Source organism: Geotrypetes seraphini, chromosome 8, assembly GCF_902459505.1.
Source record: "Geotrypetes seraphini chromosome 8, aGeoSer1.1, whole genome shotgun sequence".
Lineage (NCBI taxonomy): Eukaryota > Metazoa > Chordata > Amphibia > Gymnophiona > Dermophiidae > Geotrypetes > Geotrypetes seraphini.
This window is the reverse complement of record NC_047091.1, coordinates 162,104,007-162,120,378: the sequence shown is the minus strand read 5'-3', so window position 1 is coordinate 162,120,378 and position 16,372 is coordinate 162,104,007. Positions and strand designations below refer to the sequence as shown.

General features: G+C 42.1%; 1 protein-coding gene across 4 annotated transcripts in view; it reads left to right on the top strand.

The window, feature by feature from the left end:
• HECTD4 (HECT domain E3 ubiquitin protein ligase 4) overlaps positions 1-16,372 on the top strand; it is a 492,696-nt gene that overhangs the window by 324,602 nt on the left and 151,722 nt on the right. For all 4 annotated transcript variants that reach the window (XM_033956861.1, XM_033956860.1, XM_033956862.1 and 1 more), the window contains 2 exons: positions 5,608-5,756; positions 15,800-15,879. In XM_033956861.1, coding sequence (XP_033812752.1) covers positions 5,608-5,756; positions 15,800-15,879 — 229 coding nt within the window. The remainder of the gene's footprint in view (positions 1-5,607; positions 5,757-15,799; positions 15,880-16,372) is intronic.

The following is a 16,372-nucleotide window of genomic DNA, read 5'->3' as shown; positions in this document are numbered from 1 at the left end:
TTAACGGAAGTAATTGATAATGGTAAGATGCTTGAATTTTCACAATTGCAACATAAATATGGTCTGAATAAAAAACAAAGTTTTAAGTGGTTGCAATTGAAGCAGGCTATTCAGGTGGGGTTCCCTGAATGGAAATCTTTAAATGATCATTACAGCTTAGAATTCTTATGTTTCCAGGCAGATTTTCTGGGTCATCAGGCCGCAAAGTGGTATAAAATTATATCTAATTATTTGAATAAGAAGCCTAAAAATGGATTAAGAGATATTTGGAGCATTGAGATTAAGCATCAGATTAATGCATCTCAATGGCCACGTATTTGGTCTTGGAGAATTAAAGGTACGATGTCAGCATCTATTAGGCAAACATGGTTCTTTTTGTTGCATAGAGCATTCTGGACCCCTACTAGATTACAAAAATTAGATTGCTCTAAGTCTAATAGATGCTGGCATTGTAAAATTGAAGTTGGAACTTTAGACCATCTTTTATTTTATTGTCCACGTATTCAGGCATTTTGGATATCAATCTGGGATCAAGTCAACATATTGATGGAGAGTCATGTGGCATTATCCTATGACACAGTGGTTTTTGGAATGTGTATGAGGGCCAAATGCCAAATATCTGCAGCAAACAATAAATTATTGATGATTCTTACTGGTGTGGGAATTCAGCAAATAACAACTAATTGGAAAGACTGTTCTAGACTGAATTGTAGTTTCTGGTGGAACTCAGTTTGTCATATGTACAAGATGGAAAGATTTCTTGCAGTACAAAGGGGGTATTTTAAAAGGTTTCAAGAGGTGTGGAGGCCATTAATTGATTATTATAATGATTAAGATTTATTCTTTTTCCTTAGGGGATAATTTATAGAAATGGGGTGGGGTGGGGGGGATAGGATAATTTAGTTAGCTAGCGGTATATTTCAACTGATTAATGGATATAAGAAACATGGTATATAGGTATGAATAGAAAAGGAAAGAGGGTAAATTTATTGGAAATATGTTGTTATGAAATATAAGGGGATATATGTACTATGATGAGATATATATTGTTGTGCATTACTTTGTATAATAAAATGAATAAAGAGTTTGAGGAAGAAAGGGTGGGGGGAGGGACAGATTTAATGTAAGATTAATTGTATTATGAAAGAGGGATGTACAAGTATGTATAAGTTTGGATGAAATATTTTGTTGATATGGGAAGGGATGGGAGGTGGATGGGGGGTATTAAAACATGTATAATAATATTGTTTAAGAATGTCAAGTGAGTTATGTGAATTAATTGTAATAATATTGTACACTTGTTGAAAGAAATAAAAAGGAATAAAGATTAAAAAAAAAAAAAAAAAAAAAAGAAGATGAAAAGCGTATTGCGTTGCACTCAGCGAAGAGTACTTTCTCAAATGTCTAGGTATTGACACTGTAAGAAAGCAGGAAACGTGCAATGGTGCACATAAAAAGCGTTCCATTTCTAACCATATTGGTTGATCCTGAGGATTAGAATCAACAATCCAATGAGCTCCATATTTAGCTAGAGATGCGATATAGTAATAGTAAAAATCTGGTAGATTTAATCCGCCATTAATCCTAGAGGCCTTCAGTTTGGCGAGAGCAATACGGGGTTGTTTCTTGTTCCAGATAAATTCAGAGAGTTTCATATTAAGCCAGTGAAAAAATGTTTTCCGGCATAGGAGGGGAAGCATGGAAAGGGTATAATTAATTTGCGGGGCTAGAGTCATTTTAATAGAAGCTATTCTACCCCACCATGACAAATAAAGTGGTGACCAACGAGTCGTAGTGTTTGAAACTAATGTTTTGATTTTGGAAATGTTAAGTTCTTGGGCATGTACTGGATCTTTATGAATTAGGACCCCCAAATATTTCACAGCTCCCTGTGACCATGAAAAAGGAAATTAGCCAGATCTGAGGAGGAGATATGGTCATTGAGAGGAAAGATCTCTGATTTCTCCCAATTAACAGAATATCCGGATAGTTGAGAGTATTGAGAGATAATATTAATAAGATGGGGCAAGGAGGCAAGGGGATCTCTGAGGAAAAGAAGGACATCGTCAGCATAAGCTGCTAATTTAATGTCTCGACTGGACGTGGGGATACCTTTAATTAGGGGACATTGTCGGATAGCTGACAGGAGAGGTTCCAACGCTAAGTCGAATAACAATGGTGATAGGGGACAGCCCTGACGGGTGCCTCTATGAAGGGGGAATTTGTTGGAGAGAGAATTGTTAATCAGAATACGGACTGTGGGTTGTCTGTACAGTGTTTCTATCCAATCTGTAAAGAAAGGACCAAAATTGTACCACTTCAGTACTCGGAATAAGAATGGCCACTCCACTCGGTCGAAGGCTTTTTCAGCATCAATGGCCAGACCAATCACAGGATCCGACAGTGTTTTAGCGTGGGCATTGATGTGATGAAATAAGCGTAAATTATCTCCAATGTATCTTTGTTGGATGAATCCTGTTTGATCTTTGTGTATAAGGGATGGAATCACTGTGGAGAGTCTTAATGCTAATAGTTTTGCCATAATTTTGTAGTCCAGATTAAGGAGAGAGATAGGGCGAAAATTTTTAACCAAGGTAGCATCGCGGTCTGGTTTAGGAATAACTACAATAGTGGCCTCAGCAAAATTAAATTGTTTATCCGGAGTGGAGTGGAGAAAATCATAATATGTGAGGAGTTGAGGCGCCAAGAGAGCTCGGAAACTTTTGAAAAACTCATTAGTAAAGCCATCCGGACCTGGGGCTTTCCCAATGGGTAAGGAGGATATAGCAGTTTCAATCTCGGACGTGGTGATGGGAGCGTCCAGTTTTGTTTTAATAGATTTAATAGAGGAGGCAAGAAAAGAGTCCATGTCCGATTCAGGGGCAGAGAGCTCAGATTGGTATAGAGCAGTATAAAATTTTTCAAATTGGGAAGAAATCAGAGATCTGGTTTTAGCTAATTGTCCTGATGAGTCTTGAACAGCTGAGATGTGCAAGCGTTTTGATTTAGTTTTAAGATACCTAGCTAAAGGGCGACCCATAAGATTATCTCCCATATAGTGACCGGAGGAGGAAATGAAGATGTCACGCCTGGCTGTATGGGAGACCAGAGTATTATATTCATATTTGAGATTTTGAATGCGTTGGAATATGGAGGGATCATGCAAATGGGTGGACATATGTTGTAGTTCTAAATTTTTGATAGCGATTTCCAATTCTTTTTCTTTTTGTATGGATTGTTTTTTTTTTCCAGGAAGCAAGTTTAATCAATTCGCCTCTGAGAGAAGCTTTGTAAGCTTCCCAAACAATAGCAGGACAGGTTTCTGAATCTTTAGTGTTGATTTCAAAAAATTCCGTGGTAAAAGATTTGACTTTGTCCACTATTGCATCGTCTAAAAGTAGGGCATTGTTAAGTCGCCAGGAGGGAGATTCTTTACGCGGGGCAGAGATAGTTAAGTGCAGGGAAATGGCTGCATGATCTGTGAGAGAGATTGGATGTATGATAGTATTTGTTACCTCTTGAATGAGTGAGGGGGAAAGAAGAAAGAAATCGATTCTTGAATAAGTGTTGTGTGGTGATGAAAAGTGAGAGTACTCTCTACCTTTTGGGTGTAATAAACGCCATGGGTCTACTAGGGAGAAGGCTTCTATTAAAGCATGTAAAGCTGAGAAAGATCTGGACTTTGAGGTTCTGCAAGAGGATGATCGATCTATATAAATGTCTTGAATTTGGTCGAAGTCACCTCCTATTATCAGAGAACAAGAACCATAGTCAACTAACGCCAGCTGAAGATCTTTGAAAAAGTCCGGATGATCTAAAACAGGAGCGTAAACATTAAGGAGCACAAAATCTACTGAGTGCAACGCAGCGTGTACCAGACACCATCTTCCGTCAGAGTCTGTTTTAACAGAATGAATAACTGGGGATAATTTGTCACTGAGAAGTATTGATGTCCCATTTTTCTTCCCATGGGTTGCAGGGGAATACAAATGAGTGGAATATCCCTTCAACTTAAATTTTGAGGCGGCAGCAGGCGGGAGGTGGGTCTCCTGTAAATAAACCACATCAGGGTGTTTATTGAGTACATAATTAGCTATCTTTTTCCTTTTAATGGGGTGGTTCAAACCGTTCACATTAAAAGAAAAGACATGTAAATCAGCCATATTCTGTTGCAACCAGTATTAAGACATAGTAAATATCACCTTTTTGGGAAAAGGACAAATAATGTAACCAGGATATCAGGTAGACACTTCTGCCAGAGAGAAGAGATAGAGAGAGGATAAGAATAAGAGTAAGAGTAAGTAGACTAGCAATGAAAGCATGATGCAGGGTCAGAAAAGAGAAAAACCATGCTATCATGCATGAGATGAAACATTTTAAGGGTGCTCCTGTGAGCACGGAGAAATGACACATATGGAACAACTTGCAATACTCCACACCCACTCAATTTTGAGGAACCTGAAAGTGGCGTGCTTATCCGCATTAACAATAAGTAACAGTGAATTATACAATTGAATATATGCGATTTATAATATCAGAAACAGAGGTAAACAAAGAAATCCGCAGCCCAGCATGCTAGTTCATTTTCAAAGAGTCCAGGAATGCAGCCAATTCCTCAGGATCAGTATAGGAGGTAGTACGGTTATTATAAGTTACTTTCATCCTGGCAGGGTACATAAGACCGTCTTTAAGCTCCTGCCGGTGGGAAAGAAACACTTTTCTCTTCAAAGCTGTGGTTTTTGCGAGATCAGGCACAATGAAAAACTTCCTGCCTTGATGCAAGAGCTGGGATTTAGATTTTGCTGCTGTGAGAATTTGCAGCGCATGCTGAAATCTGAGTAACTTAGCCACTATGGGTCTGGGAGAAGTGGCATGTGGAGAGAGGTGAGATGGCACGCGGTGAGCACGCTCTATTTCTAATGGAGGTGAAAAGACAAGCCCCAGGGTAGCAGGCAGGAAGGTAGAAAGAAAGGAAGCCATATCAGAGCCCTCCAATGATTCAGATAGCCCAATAATTCTTATATTAGATCTTCTACTGCGATTGGAGAGATCTTCATAGTCTCTCTGTAAAGTAGTAATCAGTTTGTCATGCTTAGTTACAGTTTCTTGCAGTGAAGAAATGGCAGTCGTTTTTTCTTCCAGTGCATCCAATCTGTGACGAGCATCCACGAATTGTGAGTTAAGTGCCTCTATTTCTCCCCTTAACAACTTGGTTTCTTCAACCTGCTCCTGTATTATGCCCCTGATCGATCTTACTTCCTTCAGGAGCAGGTCTAGTGAGGCTTCATCGGTTTTCGGCGCCATTTTCTCCGGCGTGCTTGGATCGGGTTTCAGCCTTTTCCCTCCGAGGGGCGCGGGTGAAGCGATGTCGTTTTTTGCCGGTTTTGGAGGCGACATAGGGGATCCTGGCAACAAGATCGCGGCGAAAATCACAAAAGTTTGCGAAAAAAAGCACTTTTTAATCGCGTTTTGAGTATTGCTATAAACTTGAATCTGAGTCTTGTTGACTGTATACTCTTCTTTTTGTGTTCAATAAAAAAACATTTTTATATTAAAATATTTTGTGGTGTTTGGATTTCCCAATAATCATATCTGTTTTTTTTCTAGGCTCCGTCATTTTACTGGGAGATTGAAATTGTTTCCTATGGAGATACAGATGATGACACTGGTCCTATAGTTTCATTTGGATTTGCTGCTGAAGCAGAAAAGCGAGATGGAGCATGGACCAATCCTGTTGGCACTTGTCTTTTCCACAAGTATGTATCACAAATGTAGGATATTTTATTTAAATATTTAGAACTTTGATCAAGAGTTCTGATGAAGTGAAAAAAGAGGCCCATATCTTGGTAGTATTTGTCACTGGTGGGATAAATTGGTTCCATTTCACCCTCTATTTGCATTCTGCAGATGGAGACAAACCAAATGCAGCCAATTTTTTTAAGTTTTTCCTCTTCCCCAGGAAATGATGAATATCTCTAGTACAGCATTGGATTGGTGCTAGGGTTTATTTCTGGGCCCAGCTAGAGAACTGGGTGCCTGGTTGAATTTGAGTAGTCAAGGAGCCTTGCAGTTTTAATGTGATGGTAACCAAAGTACTTGACATGGTGTAGGATGCAGCATTCTCACTACAAGAGGGCCAGTATATGAAGTACTTCCTGCCTTGTCTCTCTTTTGCACTGGGAGCAGTACAATCTAGGAAACTGATTTTGTTTCAGCGACAAGGAGGGGTTAAGCATTTTGATACTTCAGGACTTCTAAATTAAGTTATTAAAATTACTGTGACAGCCTGACCAAAATAGCTAAAATGTGTTACTGCTGTAGGAACCTTATAGCAGTTCCAGGCAGTATGATTATTGCCACAAAGACCTGTCTATGACTTCCTCTATGGTGAATGCAACTGGAAAGAAATCAGCTAAACCAGACTCAAGGAAACAAAAGTTGCTGAGCTCTTCTCGTAAAAAAAATTTCCAGTGCTCAGAAAATAATGGGATGACTTTTAGCAGCTGTGCTTCCCTTACAGGTTTCAGAGTAACATAGTAACATAGTAGATGACAGCAGATAAAGACCCGAATGGTCCATCCAGTCTGCCCAACCTGATTCAATTTAAAAAAATTTTTATTTTATTTTATTTTTTTTAATTTTTCTTCTTAGCTATTTCTTAGCAAGAATCCAAAGCTTTACCCGGTACTGTGCTTGGGTTCTAACTGCCAAAATCTCTGTTAAGACTTACTCCAGCCCATCTACACCCTCCCAGCCATTGAAGCCCTCCCCTGCCCATCCTTCACCAAACGGCCATACACCGACACAGACCATGCAAGTCTGCCCAGTAACTGGCCTAGTTCAATATTTTATATTATTTTCTGATTCTAAATCTTCTGTGTTCATCCCACGCTTCTTTGAACTCAGTCACAGTTTTACTCTCAACCACCTCTCTCGGGAGCGCATTCCAGGCATCCACCACCCTCTCCGTAAAGTAGAATTTCCTAACATTGCCCCTGAATCTACCACCCCTCAACCTCAAATTATGTTCTCTGGTTTTACCATTTTCCTTTCTCTGGAAAAGATTTTGTTCTACGTTAATACCCTTTAAGTATTTGAACGTCTGAATCATATCTCCCCTGTCTCTCCTTTCCTCTAGGGTATACATATTCAGGGCTTCCAGTCTCTCCTCATACATCTTCTGGCGCAAGCCTCCTATCATTTTCGTCGCCCTCCTCTGGACCGCCTCAAGTCTTCTTACGTCTTTCGCCAGATACGGTCTCCAAAACTGAACACAATACTCCAAGTGGAGAGGATGCCTATTCTCATCTAATAGCTCAGCCCTTACAGCAAGGGCCCTTGGATCCAGTCCTCAAGATCCACAACCCAGCCTGGTTGTTGATGTTGCCACATTAAATATTTATGAAATCTATTTGCATATAGTGGAGGTGATTAGAAACATAGAAACATAGAAAGATGACGGCAGATAAGGGCCATAGCCCATCAAGTCTGCCCACACTATTTACCCACCCTCTTAAATCTACTGACCCCCTAAAGAATAATTGTAATTATACTGTCACTCTACTTACCCGCTCATTCAGTCCTAGTGACCCTATCCCTTGGCATGACCTCGTAGGGATCCCACATAGGTATCCCATTTGTTCTTGAAGTCTGAGATGCTGCGTGCCTCGACCACCTGCACTGGAAGCTCGTTCCAATGCTCAATCACTCTCTCCGTGAAGAAGTACTTCCTGGTGTCTCCACGGAACTTCCCTCCCCTGAGCTTGAGCGGATGTCCTCTTGTGGTCGAGGGTCCCCTGAGAAGAAAGATATCATCTTCCACCTCTACCCGTCCCGTGATGTACTTAAATGTCTCAATCATGTCTCCCCTCTCCCTACGCTCCTCGAGAGTGTAGAGCTGCAATTTGCTCAGTCTTTCTTCGTACGAGAGACCCTTTAGCCCCGAGACCATCCTGGTAGCCATCCGCTGAACCGATTCAACTCTGAGCACATCCTTACGGTAATGCGGCCTCCAGAATTGAACACAGTATTCCAGATGCGGTCTCACCATGGCTCTGTACAGTGGCATCATGACTTCAGGTTTCCTGTTGACGAAGCTTCTCTTGATACAGCCTATCATTTGCCGTGCTTTAGATGCAGCCTTCTCCACTTGAGTGGATGCTTTCATGTCCGCACTGATGATTACTCCTAAGTCTCGTTCTGCCGTGGTCCTGGCTAAAGTTTCTCCATTCAGGGTGTAAGTTCTGCAAGGATTTCCGTTGCCGAGATGCATGACCTTACATTTCTTGGCATTGAAGCCCAGCTGCCAGATCAAGGACCAACTTTCTAAAGTACGCAGGTCTTGCTCCATAGCATCCTGAAGATTATAGCCGTTTACTACATTGCATAGTTTGGCGTCATCAGCGAATAAGGTTACCTTGCCTTGGAGCCCTTGAGTCAGATCCCTAATGAATATGTTGAAGAGGAGTGGGCCCAGGACCGAACCCTGTGGCACTCCGCTGGTCACCTCTGACATTTTAGAAAGGGTACCGTTGACCACCACCCTCTGAAGTCTGCCACTAAGCCAATCTTTAACCCATGCAGTTAGAGTCTCTCCTAATCCCATAGATTTCATCTTGTTCAGCAGCCTGCGGTGTGGGACGCTGTCAAACGCTTTGCTGAAGTCCAGGTACACGACGTCCAGGGACTCTCCTGAGTCTAGTCTTCTTGTTACCCAGTCAAAGAAGCTTATTAGATTGGACTGGCATGACCTACCCTTGGTGAATCCATGTTGGCTGGGATCCCGGAGATTTCCCTCGTTCAGGATCGTATCTAATTTATACTTAATTAGTGTTTCCATGAGTTTGCACACTATTGAGGTGAGGCTTACCGGTCTATAGTTCGCAGCCTCAGCCTTGCAACCCTTTTTATGTAGAGGAACGACGTTGGCTGTTTTCCAGTCCAACGGAACTTTCCCCTTACTTAGTGAGAGATTGAAGAGCACTGCCAACGGTTCTGCCAGGACATCTCTCAATTCTCTGAGCACTCTTGGGTGTAAATTGTCCGGTCCCATGGCCTTGTTTACCTTTAGCCTTGCCAGTTCGTTGTAGACGTCCCCAGGAGTGAACTCAAAGTTCTGAAACGGGTCATTCACGTCTTGTATTATCATCAACTGTGGTCCGTGTCCCGGTGCTTCGCAGGTGAAGACTGAGCAGAAATATTCATTTAGTAGTTCTGCTTTTTCTGAATCCGCCACCGCGTAGTTTCCGTCCGGTTGTCTAAGGCGTACTATACCGTCTGTGTTCCTTTTCCTATCGCTGATATACCTAAAGAAGGATTTGTCCCCTTTTTTAATGATTTTGCCAGAGTTTCTTCCACTCGACGTTTGGCCTCCCTAACTGCTGTTTTGACCGCTGCCGATCTGGTCTTATATTCTACTTTAGTTTCTCTTCTCTGGGTGCGTTTGTAGGAAAGAAATGCTTTTTTCTTCTCCTTAATGAGGAGTGAGATCTCTTCAGTGAACCATTGGGGTTTGTTGTTTCTTTGCCGTTTATCTACTGATTTTATGTAGCGATTAGTTGCTTCGTGTATGGATGATTTCAGGTACGACCACATAGTTTCCACATTGCCGGTCTCTGCTTGGTCCTGTAACGTCTGATGAACGTGATCTCCCATACGTGCGAAGTCGGCGCCCCGAAAGTTGAGCACCTTTGTTTTTGTAATTGATTTAGGGGATCCTTTCCCAATGTTGAACCATACCATGTTATGGTCGCTGGAGGCTAGCGTATCTCCTACCGAGACCTCTGAGATGCTTTCCCCGTTTGTGAGTACCAGGTCTAGGATCGTCTGGGCCCTAGTGGGCTCCGTTACCATCTGTCTGAGATGTACTCCTTTTATGGAGTTCAGAAGCCTCCTGCTGCTGCTGGTTGCTGCTGAAAATGTGTTCCAGTCTGCGTCAGGCATGTTGAAGTCCCCTAGCAGCACAGTGTCACCCCGTAGAGTTATATTCTCTATGTCTTCAATTAATTCTGCGTCCATGTTTTCCGGTTGTCTTGGAGGTCTGTATACCACACCAAGATACAGGCATTTTTTACTACCTCGTGCCAGGTTAACCCAGAGGGACTCCCCGGTATACTTGACATCAGTGATCCTGGTAGTTTTGATGTCTTCCTTAATGTATAGTGCTACCCCTCCACCTAACCTGCCCTCTCTGTCCTGACGAAGTAGATTGTACCCCGGTATAGCCATATCCCACCCATGTGCGTCAGTGAACCAAGTCTCGGATATTGCCACCACGTCTAGGTTGGCATCCCTTATTTCAGTTTCTAGTTCTAGAATTTTATTGCCTAAACTGTGTGCATTAACATACATGGCCCTCCACACTTTGTGTTTGCTGAGTCCCTGTAAGGCTATTCCTGACCGAGTCTGTGTGGCTCCAAGAGAACTGTTTGCATATTGGGTCCTTACCTCGGAATCTGAGTGTCGACTCGTCCCATCAGGATAGTTCCTTTCCACCCCAGTATATGAGTAGGTCCCCTCCCCCAACTTACCTAGTTTAAAGCCCTGCGAAGTAGGCGGGCTAGTCGGTGTCCGAAGATGTTCTTACCTCTGCTGGTTAAATGGAGTCCGTCTGGTCCCTGTAGTCCTTGCAGCGCCTCTCTATGATCCAGGAATCCGAAGTTCATATCTCGACACCATCCTCGTAGCCATTCGTTCGTTCTCAGGATGCATTCATCTCTGGCTCTTCCCTTGCCTCTAACTGGTAGGATTGATGAGAAGACTACCTGCGCACTTGTCTGCTTCAGCCTCTCACCCAAGGCTCCGAAGTCTCTGGCGATGGTTTCTGGGGTGTTCCTGGCAGTGTCATTCGTACCTATATGGATAAGAAGCATAGGAAAATGGTCATTAGGTGTAAGTAATTTCCCTAGGCTGGTGGTGATGTCCCGTATTTTGGCACCAGGCAGACAGCAAACCTCTCTTGATTGTGCATCCGGTCTGCAGATTGGTCCCTCGGTGCCCCTCAGCATGGAGTCCCCGATGACTATAACTCTGCGCTTCTTCCGTTGTGGAGGAGGAGGAAGTCGGTCAGCAGATGGGGTTGCGTGTTGGGCCTGTTCTTCGAGTTCTTCGTGCTGGGCCTGCTCCTGTACCTTGTCGGCAGCTTCTTCCTGAAGAATCTGGAATCTATTCTTCAGGACGAGATGAGGGGTTGATGTAGGGTCGGCCTGTTGGGGAGAAAAAGAAGAGGATGAAGAGATTGAAAAAAGGAGGGGGGATCTTCTATGTTTACCTGTGGAAGAGGTCACCAACTGCCAGGTGTCATTGCCGCCAGCCATTTCCTGTAACCCAAATGTTGGCTTCAAAACTGATGATTTGGGTGTCTCAAGAATGGACTTGTCGTGGGTCTGCTCTGTAATTTGGGACAACTCCTGAACGACTCCGTCGATGTAGGCTTCATCCTCTCGGATGCTTCTCAGGCGAACCACCTCCTCCCTGAGGCTCCGCAGTTCTTGCATGAGGGCTCCATCCAGCTGAGCAGCCTCCTCAGTCTGCGTGGAGACTGTAGTGTAGTGTCGGGGGATGGATTCGGTCTGCACGGAGACCTCTGTCCACCGCCCTGAGTCCTCCTCCCTTCGTTCGCCGTCCGTGATCTCCTCCAGGGTCCCCATGGTGACTGGAATGCTGGATGTGGTTGTACCCTTGGCGCTTCTAGTCCTCCCTGCCATCTTCAAGTTGTGAACTAGGTCAGCCTGTCAGTAAATTAGAAAAAGAAGGGAGAGTTAGAAAAATCCTGCTGAGAGCTAGTGCGAGATTATGAAAGATTTAGGTGTCTGAGAGAATAAGAAGTTAAGAGCTGAGGGTATCTGAAAGGGGTTAGCTGAGTGTGAGTTAGCTTGGTGTGCAGCTAGCTGAAAGAATAGAGAAAGAAGAGAAGAATGGGAACAGAAGAAAAGGTATATATATATATATATTTTTTTTTTATTTTTTTTTTTTTTTTAGTTAGAAGTTTAGAAATTTTTTATTAGTTAGAAGTTTATAATTCGCTGCTGGGCTGCCTGTGCTCCTTCTAAGGCTCGTGCGCGCCGAACGGCCGCGCGCCGTTGGCACCCCCCTCTTAAGGGGACAGCATCTTGTTTCCAACAGTGGCCAATCCAGGTCCCTTGTACCTAGCTAGATACCAATTAGTAAAACAGATTTTATGCTGCTTATCCTAGGAATAAGCAATGGATTTCCCCATGCCATCTCAATAATGTCCAATGGACTTCTCTTTTAAAGTATTCTTGTTTCATTGCTAGTTTCAGCCAAGTAACATAAAATTTTATTTGTATACCACAGTACACCACGAAGTTCGATGCAGTTAACGGGAGTTAACTGAAAAATCATATATAAGAGTTGAGGATACAATTACAAGTAACATAGGAGTACAGATAACAAAAGATCATAGTAAAGTCAGAGTGGACTAGCATACTGGTAGTGGCTAGTCATGGTGGCTCGAAGGGTGCTGGAGGGGATAAAGATATTTCTGACCCAAATAGGGAAGTAGGCTCGCCAACGCCATTTCCCAAAGCCGGGTCCACTTCTCCAGAAACCTGTGCAACCATGAAGAAATAGTCAACCATCTGCTAAACCGAGGTGGAAGTAAGTGCTGGCGAGAGTACAGCTCTAACCACCCCCTTCCTCTTTGAATGTGACATTTGTGTAGATGTTGTTAAATGCTATATGGCTCAGAAAATAAAAAGAGCCTAAAGTTCTCTTACTCAAAAAATTGCCGATACTGGCAAGCAACAACTCAGCGCTTTAACAGAAATAAAGAGGAACAGGCAGCAGCTGTTAACTCCGTGTTCCTAATGGCTTCTCACATCGCCACCATCTTGACCTCCCCTCTCATTTTTATCAGCCTTTCAATTGCCCTTCAATCTTAATTTTATATAATACAGTATTAGGTTTTAGGAAGAATGACCTTTGTTATTCCTTTTCACAATAATTAAGCGTAAGTAGAATAAGTTTAAGATGAATTGAGAACCTTTTTGATCTTGGATTTCTTAGTGCTATTCTAGTAAAACAAAGCAGGAATATAAAAAGTCTCTTTAGATTAGTTTGTGTTGTTTTAAACATCTTGGATCTTAGGCTACCTTCTAATGTAAACACAGTATGGGATGCGAGTAGCCCTTTGTGAAAAACTAAGGTAGAGAAGACCTTTGATTTTTATCTAATTTGTACTCTTTCTTTCTTTAATAGTATTTTTCTGCTTAGCGTATGTTTTAAACTTTTTAGTAAGCAATGGGCAGAATAGTAAAGGCAAAATAGCTTGCATATCTTTGTCTAAGGGTAAAATTATTGTCTATATACAATAATACATATCTCCTGGTCTTTGGTAAATTGTTGGCTTTATTATACTAAACTAAGGAGTCCTTTTAAGAATATATATTTAATTTTATACGTTGTAAAACTTTTTCCTGTTCAGAATCTAAGGAATGTCTTTGTCTAAAATAGTCCCACCTTTTAAGATAATGTGATAGCTGAGCATTGGAAGACTGAATTGACGTGTCACTGGTCATTGCAAAAGTATTTAAGCAAGCCCCCAGCCTCTGATCTGGGGGGAGAACAGCTCTCCATAAGGACCACTTAGTGCTAGATTTATTAAACTTACTGAGCCTGTAATGACAAACGCAAAACCAGTTTTACTGGCTTCGCAATCTTTCCCATCAATCTCCCATCCGATCCACCCATGCAAATGAACAAAACCCCATGCAAAATAGCCAAACAATTATTCACTAACAATTCATTGGCTATTTTGCATCAGGTTTTACTATTGTAAAACCTGACAGCTGCAGACCTGTCGGTAATTGTGTTATTGACAGGTCTGCCTGTGGTTTTTGGGGTTTTTTTCAATTTTTTTTTTTTTTTAAATGGCACTGATATTTTGCGTGTATTACACACGCAAAATATCTGGCCAATTAAAAGAAAAAAAAGCTCCTCCCCGAAGATAAAGGCAGGACGGATGCCCACTCCCTCCTGCCATTGCCCAGCTTCCCAACAAAGAAAACCTACCCCAAAACGTCAGGAGTGATGCCGACTCACTCCTGCCAGTAAATACCTCTCCCCATCCACGATAAACCCGGCATGAGGGATGCCCACTCCCTACTGCCACCGACTCCGATCTCCCGCTCCCCAACCCGCCCTCCCCGTACCTCAAAAAGTTGGGAGCAGGTTGGGGTGCTCAGTCCCTCCTGCTCCATAGGCCTCCTACGCTGCAATGCGGACCTTAGGGCCCACCCCGGTGTATCATGTGATGCACGGGGAAGGGCCTATGCCCTGATTAGCTTAGATGTCTTGGGCTCCTCCCTTGGGAGGGGCCTGTGGTACCTGAGCCAATCAGGGACTTCCTTTGGGTTGAGCCTTCGTGATTGACCATTGCTTGTCTGGCAAAAAAAAACAACACAATGCATTCACCCACATTGGTGTTGTGAATTTTCACTACTCTATTACAGTCTGAAAGAAAATGATCAAATAGGACATTATTCCTCCTTACTTTGTTCCTTTAGTAGCAGAAACAAACACCTAATCAGTTGATTTTTCAGTCTGAAATATGTCCACAAGAGTGGGGAAAACATGCAGAGTTTTACTCATGGAATTCTTTCCAACCTCTCGTGGGGGAGGGATGGGGGTCATATCTGAATTCTCTCTATATGTCTTTGACCTGGAGGAAGAAGGGAAGAGAGAGGTTGAATGGAGTGGTATGCAAACATTCTGTTGGTTTGGAAAGAATAACAAACTATAACTAAGTGAGATAATATTTTGGACCATTAGATGTCATCGTCAATATTTTTCAAAGGATGGATTTGAGAGTTTAAATATAGCATGTCACTGTTTTACAACAACAGATATTAGTTGGCAGTGTACATAGCAGCCGTTAGGTAAACTATATAGCAGGGCTACTCAATTCCAGTTCTCAAGGTCTATAGGCATGCCAGGTTTTCAGATTATCCACAATGAATATGTATGAGAGAGATTTGCATGTACTACCTCATTGGTCCTTTGTTGCTGGCATCAAGGAACATTTCCAACATTTAATAGACATTTATTTTCTTGTTCATCCACTACCCAGGTTAGGTTCTCTTCTACACCCATGTCTGAAAAACAATCCAATTACCTTCCCAGATGATGTAAAAACATAGGCATCTGAATCTTTGAAAAGGTTGTACCAAAACCAGATCAAAAGAGAAGACACTATTTGTGATTTACAAAAAATTGTATAGAATATTGTCTCTTTAAATACTTTTAATAAAAATATTTAAATATAAAATCATAAGTGTTCAAGGCTCATGTAAATGAGGACAGAGCCCGCAGAGACGGGACAGGGACAAACTGTCATTCTCTAACACACATCTAAATCATTAAAAAAGAATCCATCAGGGGTTGGAGCATAGCAGCACTTGGTGGGAATGAGAGGAAGTTGCATAGTGGGTAAAACATGCAGAATTTTATGTTAATTTTATGATTGGGAGAGTAGAGAATAGCGAAGGAGCAAATTCTCTAAATTATGTTTCATTGCAGTAAAGTCACTATACTGTTGAAGCTGGAAATGCTTCTCCCATAGAAATGTGGGTTGTTGGTTGTTTTTTTTTTTTTGAGGAGCCATTTCTAGTAACAGTATTACTAGGTTTCCTTTGAGAACTAAGATGAAACCGGTTACCCCTAATCCATTATTTATAAATGCCAAAACACTTTTTCTATTTTGATTAAAACCTCTCTGTTTATGTAAAGAAGACAAACAGCATAACAAACACCTCACCATTCTATTTTTTTTCTACTGTAGTAATGGGCGAGCAGTGCATTATAATGGATCAAGCCTGCTGCAGTGGAAAAGCGTTCGATTAGATGTCTGTCTCTCACCTGGTATGTAATTACTGATCTGTGGTTTGCATATGTTTTCACTGTTAATCTGTGGGACCACCTTTGGGTTTTGGTTTTCTTAAATTTCAGATGGGTAGAAGTTATTTATTGATGCCGATAACTTATTTTGTTCTCATTAGCAGCCTTTGATATCTACAAAATTTTCTCTAATTGATTGAGGCCTTTAAGCAAAGCTTCTGAAAACCTTTTCTTTCTAGCAGTACTCACCTTTTCAGTGATTGTTATTTTTTCCTGTAAGGTCTGAGCACATCACCTGCATATTGTGCTTAAGCCTTACTACCCAAATAGTGTGTCTAAACCTAAAGACTTTCACAGCTGCTATTATGCATAAATCCCAACCTTCTTTATTGTGTCTCCAGACCGGCACAAAAACGGATAGCTCACCATGAGCAGCAGGTGGAGGCTGAAACACAAACTTTTGGCTGTAGTACAAATGGGCTGTGCTGTCCCAAGTACAACCAGTCTGCTCTCAGTC